Source organism: Corvus cornix, chromosome 3, assembly GCF_000738735.6.
Source record: "Corvus cornix cornix isolate S_Up_H32 chromosome 3, ASM73873v5, whole genome shotgun sequence".
NCBI classification, from domain to species: domain Eukaryota; kingdom Metazoa; phylum Chordata; class Aves; order Passeriformes; family Corvidae; genus Corvus; species Corvus cornix.
The window spans coordinates 43,722,097-43,744,292 of record NC_047056.1 but is presented as its reverse complement, the minus strand read 5'-3'; the positions used below and the strand labels follow the sequence as shown (position 1 = coordinate 43,744,292).

The following is a 22,196-nucleotide window of genomic DNA, read 5'->3' as shown; positions in this document are numbered from 1 at the left end:
GCAAAACATTAAATTTAACTAAAAAGAAGTCACCTTTTATAAAAAGTTGTGTCACACTATTAGCTTTAGTTGTATATACAATTCAAGCCTTTAATCTTAAAGAGTCCTCAACAGTGCCAAGAGGGTGGTTGTTAAGTTTTGAACAGACCAACACAGTAACAGCCTTTTAATGAAAGCAGTCTTAATATCAAGTATCAAGAGCCAGCACTATGGGGGAAAAGATGCAAGGAGGAAGCCTAAAGACATTATGGTCTTGACATGCTGGAGTTTTTGGGAGGTACTAATCTACCATTATCTAGGAAAACAACTACTTATTAACTCTCTCAACTACACAACTAGCTACTTTGTGTATTAAATGTCACCAGCTCACATACAATTGTCTATGCATACAGCCCAACCTTAAAAGTAATAGCTTTTTTTTATAAGAGCAAAAGCCATGTCCCTTTCCATCTTCAGCAAAAATCCAAAGCCACAGGCATGTCCTTGAAATACACATTTTTAAACCACAAAAACTAATACACTCCCAAAAATATGTTAAGTGTTTTCATCATTAAAATTATCTTCCTTCAATCAAATGTGATTTAAGCCTATATATCTCACTGCAGTGAACACTAGCTGGTTTTATAAATTTTATGAGCTGAAAATCTGAAGGTAAAGTTCTCAGATTATTTTACTCTACAATCCATCTTCTAGAGCAGAGATTACTAAGCACTGCTACACAAATCACTTCAAATTTATACAAATGTGCCAGGCAAAAGCAACTGCTAATTCTGCTGTACAGTAAACGCTTCCTGTCTTTGCCAAGGGCTTGTACAACCAAGACACACATTACTGTAAAGACCACTGCTGAAGCACACCATCAGCACTTGGAAATCTGTGGGCATATTTGCACTTTCAGGCTCCACACAAAACCAAGACTGACACACCAGTTCAGAAATGTCTGATGATTGACGGAAGGGTAGGGTTGGAAGAGTAGAATTCTTGTTTGGGAATCTGGAAGCACGTGCCAAAGTAAAACAAATACAGTAGTTAAAGCTCTGGTTTGGAAAGCAAAAGGATACACGTGCAGGGCCTGGAAAGCACTAGTTCTGCTATCTAGGATGACACCTGAGAACATACGGCCTGGAAGGCTCTGCATGAAAATACTCCCACAACATTTCCAAACACTGGCAGATTCTGGAAGACTAGCTGGAAGTGTGAGTTGCCTCAACTTGAGCAGCCTCAATTGCTCTTTTTTTTCCTACTAAGAGGTCTGCAGATTTCATTCAGAGCCTCAGCACTCAGTACGTGTAACTAAAGTTTAGAAATTTTCTGAAACATACCGTGTTCTTATCTTAGAGAGACCCATATACTTAAATTGGTAACCTGAATGTTTTTTAAAACAAAAACCACTCCTGTAACCTGGGTATTCTTTATTTGCTTTTCTTTTAAAGAAAGAGTAAAGACAAGCAACAGAATAGATCAAGGTGCAGTGAGCAGAAAATGTTTAGAAGCTAAGAAGGTCTAAACTATACTGCAAAACACAGCCTTTCTACTTAAAAACCTCTCCTGTTAGACTTCCATCATTGAACTAAATACTTACATTTTTACAAGAGAGGCGTGCAGAAGAGAAGGCGAAGAAGAGAAATACTGTAGGTTCCAAAAATGTAAACTAATGTTGCAGCAGAATATAAAATAATTGCACCAAAGCATACCCCCTCAGATACCTAAAATCACAGCAACAAGACTGGACAGGACCTGTAATTAAGCATGGAATACAGCTGATTAGGGAAACGCCTACACCCAACCTCCATCCCGCAAAAGAAAAAAAAAATTTAAGAAAAAAGTAAGAAAGAATGGAAAAAAAAAAAAAAAGAATGAGGCCAAAGATGTTTCCCAACTGAGCATCAGCTGAGGCTGATGCAAATAAAATTGGTTCCAGAGACAAGACAAATGAGCGTCACAAAACAGCAGTGCAGATACAGAATCATCCCAAGAATACCAAAAGTATTACTTCATGCTGTAGAACATCATGCATCTAAGCAAAATAGGAACCTATATAAGAATTTTAGAATACAGAACATGCATAAAGCAGCAGTAGAAAACAGAATAAAGTCCTCCCCTCCTTCCCCAGATAGCTATCTTGGATCCTTCTGAGAAAACATATCAAAAAGAAAGAAAATGCAGACTTTTCAAGGTGAGGCACAGCAGCTTTTAGAGCCTATTGTGCAATCGCTACTTTTCTGCACTCACAAAACAGAACTAAACTAAAACTAAAGCTTAAATTACCTTTCTACAGTACATGTATCCCACACTACACCACTCAAAAATAGCATCAGTAGTGAGAGCCATATTATTTATATTATCCACAATAACATCTTAAATGAGAAATTCACAAATTTAAAACAGGGCGTTTCCCACCTTTAAAATTAGAGAGCAAGTTAAAACAATTTTGTGCTGAATACACTCTCCTTACTCCAGGGACTGGAAGGAAAAATCTCTATAAATGTAGAAGCTTAAACCTAGTATTAACTTTTACACACAATCACATTCCAGATTCCTAAAAACGGCACTATTTCAAGCTAACACTTGGCAAAGTTCTGATCTGCACCTTATTTTTATTTATCAGACATACAAGGTAATAATTAGTTGGTCCCATTTTTTAAGCAGATTGAGTGTTTTCAGATATCTAATATAAAATAAACCCACCAAAATGAGATCAATCATACATTAATGTATCAAGAGCATGCAGTTATTTATATCAAGAATCCAGATAAACAGTTGGGTATATTGACCAGCAAATATTTTAAAGGCTTCTCTTAATGAGAGCTTGCTTTAAAAAAAAAATTTCTTTATTTTCCCTCTTCCTCCCCCAGTTTGTAAGTAATCGATAATAAAAGGTGTAACAAGTGAAGTAGATACTAAAAAACGTGTTTGTTTCTTAGAAGAGCTAAACTGGCCATATGTTGAGGCAATAACCTAGCAAACCACCAAAAAAATAAAGTCTCTCAAAACCCTCAACACATATCCACCAAACATGGTCTTCAGCAGACAAACTTCTTACCTCCAAATATCACTTCCTTTAGAAAACATGGAGGACTTGATAACTTCTGGAGCCATCCACGCATAAGTTCCTGCTGCACTCATTTTGGTTGTTCTGTGCCACTCTCTAGCCAGACCAAAGTCTGTAATCTTCAGAGTTTTATTACAAATGTCATCATGTTCCATCTTCTCTAGTAACAAAACTGCAAAAGATTGAGTTTGTAAATTAAAGCAATTGCAATAAAAAAATCCATTTCTGTCATTAATTACATATACAACTCGTACTGCACAGAAAATTGTATACTTTCAGTGTTGTGAAAACATTATTGCAATTTTTATATGCATGAAAATGCTTTTTTGATAATTTTAAGCTATTCCAAGCTATAAAACCAAGAAATACCTACAGTGTCATGAGCTCTTTATGCAACTGTGGGAGCACATATTGAATTAGCACAAGAAATACACTGGAGATGTAGATCACATCATTTAAAAAAGCCCAGAATCCTAATATCCTAGATGATGACAGGCTGTCAGAAAATTACCCATTTTGCAACAAGATTCTGGATTAATAAAACCAGCAGCAGTAGTAAACCAAAACCAAATGTTAAGAATTCTTATAAAGGACTGATAAAACAAAGCAGGACACATTATGTCACTGTATAAAAGCCATTCTTAACACAGCACCCAATCCTGGCCCCATATCACCTCAGAAAGCGTGTAACTGAACTGAGAGAGGTGTGGGGAAGGACACAAGCGGGGTGCTCAAAGCAACGTAACCACAGCTATAAGGAATGGTTAACAGACAAGAAGCCCTCCCCTAGGAAAAGAAACCTTTGCAAACAAAAATCTATATAACAATGCCTCATTAACGAAGAAAACTATAGGTAACAATTGTTCAAAGTTTCTCACTACAAGAAATGGACTCCATTGGGTAAAATCAGCGGCTGAGAATCAAACACGTGCCTGTTGTTCACACAACACATAGGTGAACTTTGGAATTCTTGGCATGGTATGTGAATATTATTATTTAACATAGATTTAAAAAGCTTCTACACAAATTCACAGAGGTCAACTTGATATAGGGAATTTATATCCAAAAAATAAGTTTATTTTCAGTAAAACCCTGGACCACAAATCAGAACACAGTTGGGAAACTATATACCAGGGGAATTACTTCGCCTTGGGAGTCCCCAACTGGCAACAGGACACTGGACTTGGATACAGTCCCTTTTATGTTATGCACACGAATGTTAAAGAGTCAGCTATCCTTCTTTTGCCATTGCATCCTACAGTGTCTGACTTGTTGATGAGACAACATTATCGGCAGAGTTGTAGTACCTCTTCAGGAAACAGTGCTACAAGAAGAGAACTGGGTTATTGTGTTAGAGCTTAACAAGGAGGGAGACAACAGATGGAAAGGAATCATTTTAACAGACTGTAATTTTAATTCCATATTCAGTTCCTCTGTCACTGTTTCTGAGAGCAACTGTTAGTTCTAACTTTCTGTTAAAATGATCTCCTGGGACAAAGGCCAAAGACTAAATTATATGTAAGAATCATATACCTTTGTTTTCTACCTGTATGTAGTGCAAACATAGTACAGGAAACCAATTAACTAAAAAGCAGATGAAGAATTACCCTCCCTTACAGAAGAAAAACCAATGACCTTGCACTTGCAATTGAAAGAAATAATTTTTACTGGTAGAGATTAACAACTCTTATAAATATTTCAGAAATTGCATCAAATCCAGATAAAAGGAAAAGAACCCACATTCCATCTTCAATAAGCTTCTTAACAGAGCAAAAGAAATTAGGCCAAAATGGTACAGACAAAGCAAGAGCTCACCAATGAGAACCACCAGAACAGGTTAAATTCATGCAACAGTTTTTATACTTTTATACTTGAATCAAAGACCTATTGTTTGCTATTCCATTTCAAACATGTTCAGCAGAATTCCTGACATTCCTTGTCAGTCAATGTGACCGAAACCAAAAACAGTCAGTCTTGCAATAGGTAATAACTGGCATGTGACCAAGTTTCATCCTACAAAGGGACAACATTTCTTAGTTCAAATTTCCCTTTCCGGCCGGTAGCCAGGCAAACAATACTGTGCACACGTTACTTAGCAGCTGGGCAGTAAAAATGCTCAGCATAGCTGAGTAGCACTCTGTAAGAGCTTACCTTGGAGTAGCCTAGCAACCTTTACTATAGCATCCTTCTGCCTCTTCCATAGCTTCCTGGCCCTTGCTGTCGGCTAACCTGGGAGAAGTCATTTTACAATCACCAGTTCACCCTGTTTACTTGGCACTCCCCTTGTTTCTTTTTCAAACCCTTTAAATTGTCTTTTCTGGCTCCAATATATATGCAATGTTAAGCTGGGCAAGAGCCAGTTTAGCACTTTTGGGTTTACTTCAATATTTTTCAGACTTTTTATTTTCCACAAAGACTGAAGTTCATACTTACATTAGAGCTTTGCTCCTGGCAAGCACAGCCCAAAATACTTAGATATACAAAGACTATTTGAAAACAAAACCCACCAAAACCCACAGATTATATTAGGGATGCAGAAATGCAGGAAAATCCTATGTCCTTACTTATTTACATGTAAGTAGGACATAGGGTAAGGATATTTATATAACACCTTACTTATTTTTACATAAGCAAAACCAGATACTATGTTTCTGAATATTCAAAATCAAAGCAGATTAAGTTTGGTCCAAGAAAACTACTTTGCATCAAACTAATGTAAAACTTCTCATGGGATCATTACCCAAACATTCCATGTACTACAGCCAGAAATAAAACAATGACCAAGCAGTTTAAGGTTGCATATGATTTCTACCAGCAACACCATTTTCAACTAAATTCTGAGTTAGTACATCTCTCTTTGTGACTCTGCCTTTCTGCAATGAGATCAAGGGGAAAGCAAATTTATTAACATCATAGAGGAGAGACTTGGGTGCCATGTAACGGGTACTCCTTGAATATAAGAGACAGGCATGCCTAGAAACATTTACAGCTGGGCAACAAAGAGATGCTATTTTCAATAATTCCTGAAATATAAATCAACAAATTAAAGATAAAAGCCAGTTAAATCCGAGAGAAAAATGAAAGCCTACAAATGCTATGCAGTAAACTGGTATTAAAAGTGGTAGATATCATAGAATGATAAAGAGTGGAAAAAGTCTCCAAGACCATCAAGTCCAACCTTTGACCAAACAGCACCATGTCAATTAAACCATAGCACTAAGTGCCACTTCCATTTATTTCTGGAACATTTGCAGGGATGGTGACTTCACCACCTCCCTGGGCAGCACAGTCAGAAGGCAGTGCCCACTCCAAGAAAGAACAGACCATCATACTAAAAAATACGCAAAGTTGCATAAGATCAGTTGTAAAATCTATAGCTAAAGAAGAGATGAAGGAAGAAGAAAAGGTTGGCTGTTCTGGCTAACAGAAGGAAAACTAGCAAGCTACATGTAGCTGCGCAAGTAGTTAATGCAATTCTAAAAGGCACTAAAAAACAGTTTGTTTAGTAGGAACAGGGACGTATCAATAGAATTTTACAAAGCATAACACCTCATATGAAATACCGAATGATTAAACCTGAACATACGTGTCCAATAACAGGAACTGAAGCAGACATAGAAAATAGAATAGTTAGGATCTAGTAATGTCTTTTATTTAGATAAAATCAGAAGAGCTTGTCCTTTTTGCTAGGCTAAACAAAGGTTTAGAGAAGCAATGAAAACAGAAGTTACCCATACCTAGAAACAGAATGCAGATCTACAGCACTTAAGGTGCTCTTAACAACAAAATATTTTCCTAGGTGCTCCAGCTGGTCTGTCTTACAGGCACACTTGTAGTTAAACTCCATTCTACATCTGGAGCTACCAGGGTGGGGAATTTTACTGCCTCTTTTCCCCCATCCCCCTTTCAGCCCTTCTCTGCAGTGTAAAGCACAGTTTAGTCCTCAAAAAAGTCACAAGAGCCAACATACATTCCTGTTAAACCTAATGGTTCCTGAAATAGTAGTGCCATTAATCTTTCTTGCTTTCTGCACTATCATTGCTACAGCTGGAATATTTTTCTACTGATCTTACAGCACAATGCAAATATTTCATGGTGTAACAGTATGCAGATAAGATGTTCTGCACACTTTTAGGAACTAAAATGTAACACTTGCCCAAGACTGCAACGGAGCCAACCAGTACTTCCCAAGTCTGTGTTCCTCTAATTAGAACAGAACCAGCAACAACTCTTTGCCACACTACAACTGTTTCCACACAAGATGTTCTTAGCAAGAAAGGCACAGAATTTAGGCTCAAAAAGGAGGAACAGGTCCCAATAAAATCCCCATCAATCCCCAGTTGCCACTCCTTTTCCTGTGCCATTCCCATCCCATCACTCCCATCTCCAAACTCTCCACTCAGACAGTAAAGCTTTCTTTGAGGTGAGCAAAAGGTGAGATATGCATAAAGTGGCAGACCAAGTGTGGCCAGAGTTGAACAAGAACTGCAGTCTCTGTTCTTGTGAGCTTGGGTTGAATTTTTTTGGGGAAAAGGAAAAATTAAGCAAGAGCCTACATATGGACAGATAAGCCAGAAATAATAGAACAGAGCACATTTAGACAAATCAGATCCCTGGGGGTGTACATCTGCCAAACTCAGACAGGTACAGAATGATACCCCCAGTGCTACTTTCAAGACTAAGCTGAAAGCCTAGAGAAGAACCAGAAGCATTCATTTAAATTGTAAACACTTTGTTTAAAGCATCATTCTAAAGAAAACGCTCACGTTCCTGCCTCAGCTTCTCTCCTTTTTATTTCTTAAAATTCATGTAACTTAAGAAACAGTATTTACAGCAAGCCTGAGGGAGGCCTGGACAGACATTTTAGTCGGCAGCACACCTAGGAAACCGCTACCTAGAACGAAGCTCTTCCATGCTACTCTTTTAATACAGGTTATTTCCTACGGTCTTAGTTTTGTTTTGGTTTCTAAGTACATATAGATTGTATTTCTCCAACCTTATCTAGCCGAAGTCCCCATTTAAGACAACACTTCATTTGAATTTTTTTTAAGTCCAAAGACCTCATACCGTTAAAATCAGTTTTATTGCATGAACAATGTATTCCAGTGTTTTCAGGTGACTTTTTTCAGTTACCAGCCATATAAAATCATTAAGTAAAAGAAGTATTCTGAGAAGCCAAGGAAGAGGACTGAAAACCTTTTAATTAGTTTAGATGTACTGAATTCAAACTATCTTCTAATGCTTAAACTTAAAAAAATCATCCTGAAATACTGAAGTCCATTCTGTCCCTCCCATCATCTTTATTCTTTATATTATCTATTTTGTTAGTACTAAAAATTAAACATTAAGCAACCTTATTTTCCCAAGTTAGTCAATTGCTACAACCATGTCTTGCTACTTTATCTGCAGTTTGCTAAATATGTGACTATCACGGTTTCGCAAATATAAGCTATTTAATACCACAGCTATTTAAGTTACTGTGATTATAGGTAAGAATGCCTACATATCCACTACATTTGCCACCACTGATAAAGTCATTCTTAGAGAATACTGTAGAGGAAAGAAAGTTGTTATGCTATATAACTCTACTTGCAAACAGAGATTGTCCAGACAATGCTGCTACTGTCTCTGTTCCCCCCGCACCCAGGCAGTACCCTCTCCAACTGTTTGCAAGCAAATCTGGTTCCTGTTAATTCACTAAATCAACATGCAACAAAACCAGCAGGGTGACCCTGCATCTTTACCTGGAGACTAGCAGGCAGAAAAAAATCTTATTAAATGCTGTATATTCAGTTAATGAAACACAATACCTTGTCCATATTAAGAGACCCACCTCCCATCATTTGGAACTGTTATTTGGATCCAATTGTAATTGGAAATTAAAATTTCAACATTGCTTAGAGAAGCCATGTCCTGGTTTTATTAAACTGTAGATTAAGCATCACAGTGAAGAAATTAAGTGTGTGAACTACAAATTAATTATCACAGTGAAAACGTTAACTGATCCGAACTCTTCTGTATGTACAAAAGATGATGCTTCTGCCTATACAGCACCGCATCTTAAATATCTTCCTTTTCTCCTGTGGGTTCCCAGGATGGGTTCTGTTATCTGTGTTGCTAGCGTGTGTCAGACTGTGATGGTCTCACTGGATTAAGTTCAGAGGTCACCATCAGCAAGGGAATTTTATCCTTTAAACACTGATTACATATGCAGGAGACTTTTTTATTCTACGGATACTGTGTTCCTCTATTATCTATGTCTCTTTACAGCAGGCACATAACCAGTTCTTAATTTTCACACTTAACTGAAAGGAACAGCTTGTTCTTAAATGCATTTGTCTAAAAACATCCAGCTTTAAAAAAAATGCAAAACCCAACAACCCAAAAAATGTACCTCACAGGAGCCAACACATACTAAAAAAAAAAAAAAAAAAAATTCCTGAACAAAGTGTTCCCAATTGGAAAGCCAAAACAAGATGAGACTTGACACAAAAAGTCCTTGACAGCATGAATTGACAAATACACAGCAACCTCGTAAGAAAAGTACATCCCATAGCAGGACATGTGACACAAGAAAAGCACCAAGGATGAGAATGACTGGGAGTCACCTGCCTGCCTGGAGAAAATGGAGGAAGAAGGAAAGAGAGGAAAAGGGACAAGAGATTTCAACAGCTTCAACACACCTTGCATCACCATTTTTTGCTTCCCCTTCACTTCTTTAATAACTATTATTAAAGCAACTTTGGGCAAATGGAAACTTGAGAGAAAGAAGCAGTTTTAACAAGTTTTTGGCACAGACTACAGATGCTGTAAGTTACTTTACTGCATGCCATTTGTGCTTCACTTTCTCTTCAGATAGGTCTGTAATGCAAAACAGAAATTTCTATTGTGCTGTAAGAGGAAGTACTAGAGGTAACAAGCACTTATAATTAGACATTCAAATAATCATAATTTAAACACCAGATCAGCAGTAAATTCTGAAAAATGTAGGATTTGGATATTACATCAGCAAAAAATCAAAAGCAGACTGGACACTAAACATTCTCAAGTCCTCTTTAATAAAATATTAAACTTAGCTCTCCTATTTAAATACTAAATTTAAGAAAACTACCTCACTAAAGCAATTCCTCCATAATTCCACAATTACATGAAAATCAGTCAATACTGAAACTTAGCTTTAAAACTCAAAACACTCAGTTGTGTGGTATCTACCAAGGAACTTCACCGCTTATTTGAAACAGCAATTACTTTCTTTTAAGTTCTTCCATTGCTTGCTATTTTTAAAAGGCAGCCCTGAAGAAAAAAAAAAAAAACCAAAATAGAAACTAAAAAAAAACCACTGACCAAAACAGAGGCAGACAAGAAGGGTAACAGTTAGGTGGTGAATTACTGACTAAGATAATCTTCTAGTTTCAAACTCTGCAGAATAAAGTGGCTGTGAATCTATTCCTTAAAGAACATCATCTTTGTTATGAAAGTGATTTCTTTTTTTAAGGAACTTCCTCCTATTCTTAAGAAAACCAAAATACAAGGCAAACTAAAGCTATTCTGTTCAAACTGCATAAGAAGTCTTTGTCAATATATAATACATCAGCTACAGTTTCCTCCAAGAGAAACTTTGAGAAAACATATTAATTTCCTCCCTAACCCAAATTTAAGACCTGGCCATTCCCTAAATCAATATATGTCATACAACATACAGAATTTACCAGGCAATGAAGATGAGGTTTATAATTTCACAAATGGCATCCAGGGGCAAGAGCTGACAGAGGTTACCTTTCTTCAGAACTAACAACTTAACTTATCTATCATTAGTCAAATCACCTTTTCAATATCTAGTTTTAAAGCCACGAATATTTCATTTGAATTTGGCTTGGATTTATAGTTATTTTTTTGAAGTAAACAGAACGTGACTCTATGCAGTTTGATATTTCAAGCTAATCAGAAGAATACACAGCTTCTGAGTACACGGAAGTATTTACATAGTTGGCATACTTTTCCTGATCATAACATATTACTCTCAGCAATTACGAACTTCCTTGTTGCTTTATGTTTTGTGATCTATCTCAAGGTGCATTTAATGCGCTGAAATTAGAATATTTAATACAAAAAAAGGTCACATCAAAATGAAATAAAGTTTAATAAAAATACATAGATGCATACCTAAAAAACTAAAAAGACATTCTACTTTTAAAGGTGACTTATCAGCAAAGCTTAAGTAAAGAGGTGTAGGCTGATGTCACAACCAAGACGGTAAGAGCCTGCTGCCACTGAAATACTTACCTTAACCTCCTCTTCATTTATACTCCCTCACCCTCTACAGCTTTTCCCCCCCTGACTGAGTCTAGCAACTGGGTAGTCTTGGAGGACTCAGCCAGCCAGCCAGCTCAGCAGAATATGAAGCCTGCAAATAAACCAGCTTAGAGTAGCTTCCTGCTGGATCTCTCAGAAGATTTAACCTGACCTACTGACCACACAGGCGGGGACAGAGATGTGTAGATTCTGCTGACAGGTGGGAGAGGGGAGAAGCTGCCTGGAGGTGGGTGGGGAAGCCTCCTCATGCAGCTACAGCTGCTCAAGGAAGCCACACGTCACCTGTTGCAACAAGTGGGAAGTCAAGCAACATTTCGGAAATAGGTCAACCCTTTTACATCTAGTTTTAGTCAGAGATTTAAAGATAGGATCCAGCTTTGCTACGTTTTTTTTCCATTATAAAATTACCTTTGACAAAATTTACTATTGAAAAGATCCCATTAAATAAATTGAAGACAAAAAAATTTCCTGGTCCCTTTGAAGATGCCAACAGCTAAGAATCCAAATTCTGGCTGTAGATACTTAGTCAGGTTTAGTCATTAAGTTCCTTTAGAATCTCATCGGCTAACAGGAAACTCCTTTAACATAATTTCTATTAGGAATGTTAATAAGTTACACTTTATAAAGAATTTTTAGGCTGTCAGTTTCTTTTATAAAGAATATTTGAAAGAGCCTTACTGTTCTAACAAAAAAAACCTGCCAAGCAACCTGTTTCCAAACAAAGCAGAAAAAACCCAGAGAATTTTTAAGCCCACTTTTTTTTTTTAAAATACAAACCTTGGGAGGAAAAAAATCCCATCAAAATATATTCTGTGGGGTAGGATTCCTGCATTCCACCCTTGAAGTTTCTTCAGAAGCCTCTCAGGACTGTGCATTTTCAAGAACTCTAATCTTCAATAGCAAAGCAAAAAAACTCTTATTTTGAAGTGAGAGCTCTGCAAACTTGACAGTGCTATCTTTCTCTTGAGAAAATGAAAGGGAAAACTGCTTGTTTGTCTCAATAATTAGTGTAACATTAAGCAATGAATTAAAAAGTACATTTTTTTTTTCTACATAATACAGGAGGAAATAAAAGCAATTAGTTTCAGGAATAACAGCAGCATCTAATCCTAATAGAAAAGAAAATCACAAAACTGTCTAAACATTTATAACTAAAATATAATCAGTTCCAAGGGTTAACTTGTCCTATAATGAACCACAGCAATGAAGCATTTACTCCTACATTTTTGAGAGGGAGGGCCGACTTATCAGCTCTGAGTTAATAGCACACCTGCCAAAACACAGATTTTAGTCACTATGAAGAGAACAAAGCATGATTATGTAGCCAACACTGGCATGTCTAGGGCTGATTCAACTGGAGCTATGACCCCACACACACACACACACACACACAAAAAGGTTAAAGTTGGCAGGAAGCTCCAAGAAGGAAGAATACTTCTGTGGTGACATTATCCAAATATGTAATTTTTCCAATTTACCATACCTAATCCATGAATTTAATATGCAGTAAGTGGGTTAAAATTTAAACATCTACTTACTTTCAGTGACTGGATTGATGTAGGCTCTTAGTAACATGGTCAAGCAAAGTAAAAATGATGAAATGTACTTTTAAGATGTCAGTCCAGGAATATACATTACACCCATTGCTATTTTTGTACTGCGACTATAGACAGCCAAGTCATTTGATATTTATCTGTTTGTACCTATATATAATCTGTATTTATGTTTACTTCAATAAGCCCTAATTTTGCTTCTAATAAACAAAACAATCCCAAAGCTAAAAAAAAAAAAAAAAAAAGAAAAATCCCTGCATTTTTAGAAGCATTATTACTGAAAGTCATTGAAGAGAATTTCAATGCCTTAAATTTTAACAAACAATCAGAAATAAAATTCAAGGTCAGAAATTACCCTACCCTGCAACCATTCCTTGCAAATGTTTATCGTACAAGGTCAGCCTGTTTCAGAACTTGAAACACTGAAGCAAGTTTAGAAGTCCATACTCAGCGCTAAGGAAACTTACAGATTGCAAACAAAAAGCCATTCTCTTCTAAGGTCAAAGAAACCACGAAACAGAATTCAACATCCAAATACAGTTCAGTGATGTGTTACTCCTCTATTCTTTTGAGGTTGCAGAACATAACTTTTTCATGGAACTCTTAATATTTGCTAAGAGGGTCCAAAGACATGCCCTGTCCCAGCAGTTCCAATGGGGATGGGGGAATAATCTGTAACTGAAAACTCAGTTATATCTCATTTTTTTCTAATGCTTGGATAACACTACCAATGTCTAAATCCCAACCACACTTTGAAGTCTGTTTATTTAAGTACAATACCTCATTTAACAAGTCTTACAGTCAGCAGTTAAACTTATTTTTCACTGTTTAGGGGAATGAACAAAATTGTGTAAGTATTTTAACAGCTAATGGGAGGTGTTTAGCTGTCTTTCTATTGACCTTTATGGAAATGGGTTGCTTGCTCAGTGCAATTTTCAGAAACAGGAAGGTATGTGAACATATCCCTGCGGTACCAGCTTTTAAAAAAAAAACCAAAAACTTTTAGCCAAGTAATGCTTGAAGCCTTCTTTAATATACAAACATTAAAAACACTCTTATCCGTAGTCCTACACTTCAATTTACAATGCTACCCCAAAGCAGAACTCCTTATCATCAAAAACAGTGAGCAAACACAACATACAGACTAGAATGTTACTCCCCACATTCTCCATGAAGAGATCACCAGAAACCTTGGTGCAAATGAACCTCCTGCAGAAACCTGCTAGGAAGGAGTATAACACAAAGCAGAAAAAAAAACAAGAACCAAAAAAACCTCCCAATCTTCCAACTGTTGTAAACCAGATCACTTGGTGTTTTACAATGACAGAACAAAGAGAGAAGAAAGACATGAAAAGCCAAGTTAAATCCAGAGAAAGATCAAAGTAATATTATTCTTAACTTAATAATCCTACCTGTTAGAGATGCAGTCTCAACACTAAATAAGAAACAACTCTCTACAGCTGTCAGATGGACATAGTTGGGGAAACATTAAAATGAGTCTGTATTAAAAATGAGTTATAAATAGGGGTGTTAAAAGTTCATGGGGTTTTAATTAATCAAATTACATATAGCTAGTGTTTCAGCCTAGAGTCTTGTTTTCAGCATTAAGCACTTCATGTAAATATACTTCAGCCTTCTTAAGTTTGAGGGACTTTGTTCTAAATTAATGAGCAATTTTTTCCACCTGTTAATGTCCAGACTTGAGACACAGAAAAACATCAAACAGAAGCAAATATAGATGACAGTAACTGAGGTGAAATAAATGGCTACTGCAGTTAAGTCTTCATCTACAAATAAAATAACTGCTGGATGTTATTCCTCCTCTGAAAGCTTAGACTGTACAAATACTGCATTACAGAGCAGTTCACAAAATTTCATTTGACGGATAGTGTATTAAAATCATAAGGTTCCTGAATATTATGTTAAAATGCTGAAACACATCCTTCAACTGGAAATTAGGCCTCTACAACATTTTAACACTATAGTTACTATGTTATTTCTATGGTAGATTGAGACAACTGCAGCAATCAGTCACTCAAAATTGTTCTCTCTTGAATTCCAGCATCTTTCTGAACATGAAATATACAACATATTTATATGCAACAAATAAACGTATCAAGTGACTATTAAAACAGGTGTAACACATAGCATTGCCGTTGATGAACCGGAAAAAGATAACACTCTAGCTCAAGGCTGCTAAGCATTTCATGCTCCCACAGAATCCAGCTAACCTTCAGGGCCTCTCAAAAAACAGAATCCCTATCTGCATAGTCCGAGCACACATCAAATAATGAAAAAAATTACTGGGAGCAATGTTTTACACAGAACTCCTCCATGTGACATAAGGACATTCAAAAGAAAAACTTACTGGAATTCAATGGCACTTTAAGTAGATCATAACCTTCAAAACAGGTGTTGTTTCCCAAATTAATGAAATTTTGCAATCCTACCAATGTTTGCACGAAGGCGGTTTGATTTTGGTTTTCTGTGTTTTTTTTAAAGAATACTTAGCCAACAAGGTTAAAAAAAACAGAGCTCCTTTCTACTTATACACTTCTGGATGCTTCAGGATGTGTGACCAGTTCTTAATGTAATGCAGCAGCATTATCTTCACAGCAAAGCACAAGGCAGGGCTACTGCCTCTCAGAGATGGGACAGGAAACTGGTATACCTGGCACAATTTCTAGCTTTATGAGATTTTAAGTAATTAAGAACAGTGTAAAGTGTTTAAGTACTGTGACTTCCTATATGAAGACAACATGGAAAACTACAGCATACAGATTTTAAACTGCTAAATAACTTCTGGCCCGCTATTTTACCTGACTGACATTTATCAAAGTGATACCACATTCTCGAAGACATGGTTCCTACGGGTTTTATGAAAGCCAGTTGCCTTATGGCAGAGGAACTTCAGTTAGTTCGGCCAGAAAAAACATCCACTCCTCTCCAGACCTCCGAGACACCAGCCACAAGGAGCTTAGCAGCTAGCCAGACAATACAAGCAGTGTCAAACCAATTACAGCATATGCAGCCTGCTACAGGAGGTGCAGGAGTCACTCAGCACTGGAGATGGGCACTTTGGGACAGCCAGGCTTAGCCCACCAGGGACACTGGAGGCATGGAAGCCTATATGAGAGTGTAAGTTCCACAAATGGGAGCGCCAGGAGGAAGAGACTGAGATGCAGAATACATACCCACAGAACATCAGGTTTTTTAGTTTTGTTACACCACAGTAGGTGAGCAGTAACTGGCACAGTGCTACTGACAGAAAAAACTCGAAGTTTCACTGCCATTAGTGGGCATCTTGGAACTTCATTTTCAAAGGAAGTTACACTGAAGCTCAAATCTACTGAAAAGCCATTTCTCTTCTCTCTCAAAACCACCAAAGACAATTGTAATATTTAATTTTGAATTCTCTTGGTAGTTGTACAAGATTCTGAATTTCAAACATCTAATAACACACAAGTAATTCTTACAGCTCTACTTGTGATGTGAACAAGTCTCACCTTTTCGAAACACTTAAGAGACAAATTATGCACCCTAGTGATTTCAGAATATGTAAAATCAGTTCAGAAGATAGCTTAACTCTAGTTTCTTACTCTTCCTCTTCCTGAACAGCTAGCCTAAAGTCGCTAGGCAGAGAAGTTAGAGAGAAAGCAGGTTTTATGAGTTCTGGAAAACATCTCCACCTTATTTTAAAGGTGTTTAATAGCATAACTTGAGCAATTCTGCTGCAAATAACCTGTAAAAGCAAAGAACCAGAGAGAATTTGTTCTTGCTTTTTCAAACTCCAGGACACCTTGGCTCATCAAACACAAGTGATTCAACAGTTCCGTCAAAACACATCACACTTCCTTTTAAGGTTTTAAAGTCAAATGACTCCTATTCTCAGACTGCTTCTCATGAGACTAGTTTGAAGAACATCACATTACAGTGGGTTGTCCTCTTGTATGTTTGATTCCTTCAGATTCCAAGTAGTTCCCATTAGCGTTGTCACTTCCATGGTCTTATTCAACAATCCTTGAAACTCAAGCTGGCCTTGACAATTCCAAAAAGCAGTATAAACTCAACGCCCTTCACAGAGCTGAGGGCTGCAAAGGACCCTGGGATGTTGCAGGAGCTGGTGAAAGCCATATCAAACTGAACCCTACTTGCATATCCATCCATGACAAGAGAGCACAGAGCACTTTATCAGTACTGTGTTAGTACACTTAATCTACACATAATCAACTCTGTAATCAGAGAAAGGTCTATGCCATAAGCAAGATATTCTGAACTTACTGCAATGCTTCCTAGGAGTACACAAGGTTGCTGCACTAGAGATAAAGTGCATTTTTTTAAAGGCAGACGTAGTGCACTGTGGATACTAAAAACCTAGGACCAGAGGAATTTTCCAGCTGCTGAAGCATTTTGTGAAGTTTTCCTTTCTCATGAAAGTTAGCTGAAAAGAGTGTAGAGATTTTTGTAAACTAATTCTCTATCTCTGCACCTGGGATTTGTTTTCCAAGTCTTGTTTTGATATATGGGAAAAATATTTTGAATGGGTGTTAAGAGAACCTCAGCCAATCCTTCTAAGGGCTGGCTGGTCAAAGGACCAATGACCTCCTGCCACCCTTTCATACAAAGGTATATAACCTAGTTTGTAATTAATAAAATAATTCCATTTCTCCCTGAACTTGGACTTGTGTCGTTTCTCGCCGGTTCTCAGTATGACAGCAACAGTGCACAGTCTGAAATCAACCCCAGAACCACAAACCTTTTTTCTCTACACTCGACTTCAGAAAGTGAAAATGTGGCATACTCTAGCCAAACATATTACTAGCTTTCTTCAGGATAGAATAATCAGGGGAGGCTGTGCTGAGCCCTTACACAGCCACAGGTTTTGTAACTAATGGGGTGTCCTTGCCCTGAAGCAAGAAATTTGATTCCCTCAGAGCAAAAAAGTTGCCCTTCCAAAGAGTCAGAAAAACAGCTGAGATGTGGTAAAAAGACAAACATAACTATTACTGTCTAGTCTTGTAGATGAATTTCTGTCTTTTATTTCCAGTGAAACTTAAATTTTTCTCATAGTCAGCTGGCACACTTAATCAAGACTAAGTTCCTACTCAGAAGACAGTTAGGAATATTCAAGTATTTTCACAATTTTTAAGACATCTCCTTTTCAGTTAAAGCATCAATTAATTCAGAATTCCTTGACTAACAACGATGGCTTGAAAAAAATCAAATTTTCTTCCTAAATTTTTACTCAGATTTTAGATTAGGTAAAGTTCACCTTTCCTTAATTTTAATTAATTTTAATTTTAAATTAAATTTTAAATTAATTTTTAAAAATTAAATAATTAAAAAACCCTTAATTTTAGGTTGTGTCCTTAATCTATAAAGTATATTGAGGAACATAAGAACAGCTTATGAGAAGTTATCCTCAAAACAGGCCATGATCTTTGTCAGAGAAACTTCATACCACCTCAGCCACACAAGGTTTTACGAAGTACCCACAATTCGTAAATCAACAGTAGAGACCATGGTTACTATGTTACATTTTATCACACATATCTAAAGCTAAACCCTGTTCTTTACACCTTTATTTTGTCGACTTCTGAAAAACCTGTAAATATTAAGTTTATTTTACATGGACTCCAAAACTGAAGAAACTCTCTCTGCTGTTACCAAAACTCATGAGGAGTTACACTTTACTTCTTTGTTCAGCCCTCACAACCAACTTTGTTAAATTTTTCTTTCCAATATGGAAAACATTTGTACACCTATTAGTTTCCCTTACTCTGGCAGAAACACAAACATTTTCCCACCTCCTAAAAGGAGCACAATGAAACAAGAGCATTCAAGCCTAGATACTGCTGTTAATAAAAGCTAGCTGCTCTCATGGCTCTTCTGTTTGTGGCACTTTCTCTCCAGTCCTGTCAATATGGCATCAGCAAAACCACACTAGATCTGCTATAGAGATCCCAACTCCATAAAATTGCATGGAGAGAAGTAACATGCTTTGAGATGCTTGCCATTGTCTGCCAACCACAAGCCCAGACACATACCCTTTCTGGAACAAATACACTTGTAGAAGGGGCTCCCTTCCCTTGGCTGGAAAAATTAGTTCCTGCCTGCTTGCTAGGGAAGTAGCTTGAGAAGCATTCCCTACCACACTGTGTTAAGGGCAGTCATTTTTCTAATTTATTGTCTGAGGAAGAAAAAACATCCTTCTTAACAAAAATAACTAAGCTAGCACAAAACTGGTACATTCATATATTACCTAGAGCTGCTTAAGGGAGAGCACTGAACCACCACCAATAGCAGTGCCTGGAAAGCAGCGACGAGCAGGTGAGGAATGGGTGCTACCAGACCCCTGTCTGGAGCCACAGCCACTGCAGAACTGTTACTATCCACGCCAAGCTAGTTGCTCAGTCAACCCTGGCAGCATTCCACTCCCACTGTGAAAGACTGCAAAAGACTACAGAAAAAGAATGAAGTGAAATCTTCGATGAATGGATGAGTTGACAGAACAGGGGATACTGCCATGACTTGCAGTCATTTTAAATTTATGTTGTTGAACAACATGAATGGTACCACCAGTGCACCACTGTCTTCTAACATTAACATTTAGTCAGATGATCAAGAGACATAATTCTATTTAGAATATTCAATACTGTCTTCAAAGTTTGCTAAAATTAAGAAATACAGGTGAGAGATCTAACTAGGTCAAGTTAAGTGCAGCTGCAACAGGAATTAGCAATGAAAGCAGCGAACAGGCACATATGCTGAGGTTATAATCAGAAGTACACTTTTGAAATGCTCTGCCACTATCCATATACAAAAAGATGATAATGGTAAACAGTTCTTAGTAGTACCCAACTCAGCTCCCAGTGTTATGCTAAACCATAGGGTTACGAATTTATTTCAGACACAAACTTTGCCACTGTCACTTAACATGCCGCTAGCATGCAGCGGCCCACTCTAAGGAGAGCCACTAAATACTCAAGGTGCAGCAGCTCACTCCGAACACAGCAGCAAACTAAGCGGGGACAAGCTGCCTACAGACCACTTGCTAGAAATTAAGGTGTTGGCCATGATGCTAAAGGTCCAAGGGTTCATCGTCTGTGCTACAAACAGAACCACAAACACAGCTGAGCTAGGTCCTTTCTTTATCAAATAAACAGTGAAAGTATTCTCAGAACAGTCAGTCCCATGACTGAGCCTTGTCTTAACAGCCCATGCATGGTGACCTTCAAGACATACAGCCTCTTAAACAAAGTGCTTCAAACCTGAATGAAGCTTTTTTATTTCTACTGGACTATTTAAGGACTCCTAAGCGGAAAAAAAAAATAGACTAACATATTGCTGCACTTTTGGCATATTCAGAAGAAAAAGGAAAGAGCTGAAATGGTTTCAGATATTTATGGAAACACACAGAATTCCACTTTCAGGTCATCAGTTCAAAACACAACTATAATGGCAAGTCATAAACACTCTATTCTAGTAAGTGAGCCTTCCAAATGCACAGTGGCCAAAATCTTAGATGCTTCTGTATTTCAGAGGGACCAAGGAGCCATTACGAATTGAGCAACTCTCTCATTCTTGCAGATGCATTTGTCCATGCCAAGGGATGAAAGTCAATCTGGTGTCTGAACAACAGTTTCTACTGGTTTTAAGGTATTTGTCTTTTCCACCTCAGTGTTTGCTAAGTGAGTAAATTTTAGCAATGTTAAATGCATACGCTGAAAACCTGAAACACATATGATTGTTCAGCAGCGAAACAGAAGTGATACCCTTATTAAATCTTTTCTTTACAAGGCGCTTGGTTCCTTGGGTAAGTTTTAAAAGCCAGGACCACACAACGCATCAGAGTGAAAACAGCCTTATGGATTTGCAATTATGGTTGTGCGCAGGATTTTATCCCGCTTTAAGCGAGCTCCTCTCCCAGAGGGCAGGACTTTGCGTGCGCTGGAGGTACCCCCGGCTCCTCCCGACCTTTCCACGAGTCCGTACCCAGCTCACAGCCCGTCAAGCCAACCTGCCGCTGGCCTAAGCTTCTGGCACTGGGTGCCCGAGTTGCGACACCCATGGCCCGGTGGAACAGGGTTCCCGGACGGAGCCCGTCCGGGCCCGGCCGCCCGCCCCCGCACCGCGGCCACGGCCAGCGCCGCCACGCCGGGACCCCCGCCGGTCCCAGCGGCCTGAGCCGTCACCTCCGCCGCCGCGACGGTGCGAAGGTCCCTACTCACCTCCCCCCCCGCCCCGCTCGGGACTCACTGTTGCTCGACTTGAGGTCCCGGTGCAGGATGGGGACGATGGCCTCGTCGTGCAGGTAGAGCATGCCGCGGGCGATCTGCACCGCCCAGTTCACCAGGATGTGAGGGGGGATGCGGCGGCCCCCGCGGGCGGCCGCGGCCCCGGGGGCGGCGGCCAGGGCCCTGTTGAGGGAGCCGCCGCGGGCGAACTCCATGACGAGACAGAGGTTGGGCTCCCGCAGGCAGACCCCGTGCAGGGCGATGATGTTGGGGTGCCGCAGCATGGAGAAGAGCTTGGCCTCCTGCCGCACGCTCTCCGCCGTGGCCGTGATGTCCTCGTCGGGGTCCTGCCGCGCCGCCTTCACGGCCACCTCGCGGCCCCGCCAGGTGGCCCGGTACACCTTCCCGAAGCCCCCCACGCCGATGATCTCCTGCAGCTCCAGGTGCTGGAAGTCGATCTCCGTTAGGCTCCCAGCGAGGTCCCCCCGCCCGCCGCCCCCCGCCGCCGCTCCGCCGCGGGGCTGGCGGGTCACGTAGTTGGCCGGGAAGATGCCGAGGCGGTGGTGGATCTTCCCCGCCCACCAGCCGTCGTCGCCGGACACCGCCGCGTCCTGCGACAGCACCTCCACCACGTCTCCCCGCCGCAGGCTCAGCTCGTCCTCGCCGCTCGCCTCGTAGTCGTACAGTGCCGTCCAAAGCGGGCACGAACCCCCGCCGCCACCGGCGGCCGCCGCCGCCCCGGCGCCCGGCAGAGCCATGGCAGCGACCTCAACCCCGGCGGCCACCGGCAGCAGCGCCGCCGACGCGGGAGCACCCGCCCAGCCGCATCCTCACCTGCCGCCGCCGCCGCCGCCGAGCGGGAGCCGCGGGAGGGGAGGGCGGGGCGCGGGCAGGGGCGGGGCCGCCCGGCCCGGCCCGGTCGCCGCCGCCACCGCGGGGCTCCGGCAGAGAGAGCGCAGGCGCGCGCGGGAAAGGCGGGGAGGGCAGCGCCGGTGCCCCGCGCCCGCCCGCCCGGGCCCGCCGATTGGCCGCCCGCCGTCA

At 39.7% G+C, this 22,196-nt stretch overlaps 1 protein-coding gene across 4 annotated transcripts in view; it reads right to left on the bottom strand.

Moving 5' to 3' along the window:
* MAP3K21 (mitogen-activated protein kinase kinase kinase 21) overlaps positions 1–21,987 on the bottom strand; it is a 41,831-nt gene extending 19,844 nt beyond the window's left edge. For 2 of the 4 annotated variants that reach the window (XM_039569172.1, XM_039569173.1), the window contains exons 1-2: positions 21,178–21,987; positions 3,044–3,224 (exon numbers count right to left, since the gene is read on the bottom strand). In XM_039569172.1, coding sequence (XP_039425106.1) covers positions 3,044–3,224; positions 21,178–21,913 — 917 coding nt within the window. In that variant the 5' untranslated portion in view covers positions 21,914–21,987. Of the gene's footprint in view, positions 1–3,043; positions 3,225–19,180; positions 19,282–21,177 lie in introns of those variants that run through there. The other 2 variants (XM_039569174.1, XM_010391533.4) reach the window with 2 other exon arrangements.
* Positions 21,988–22,196: the final 209 nt, after the last annotated feature.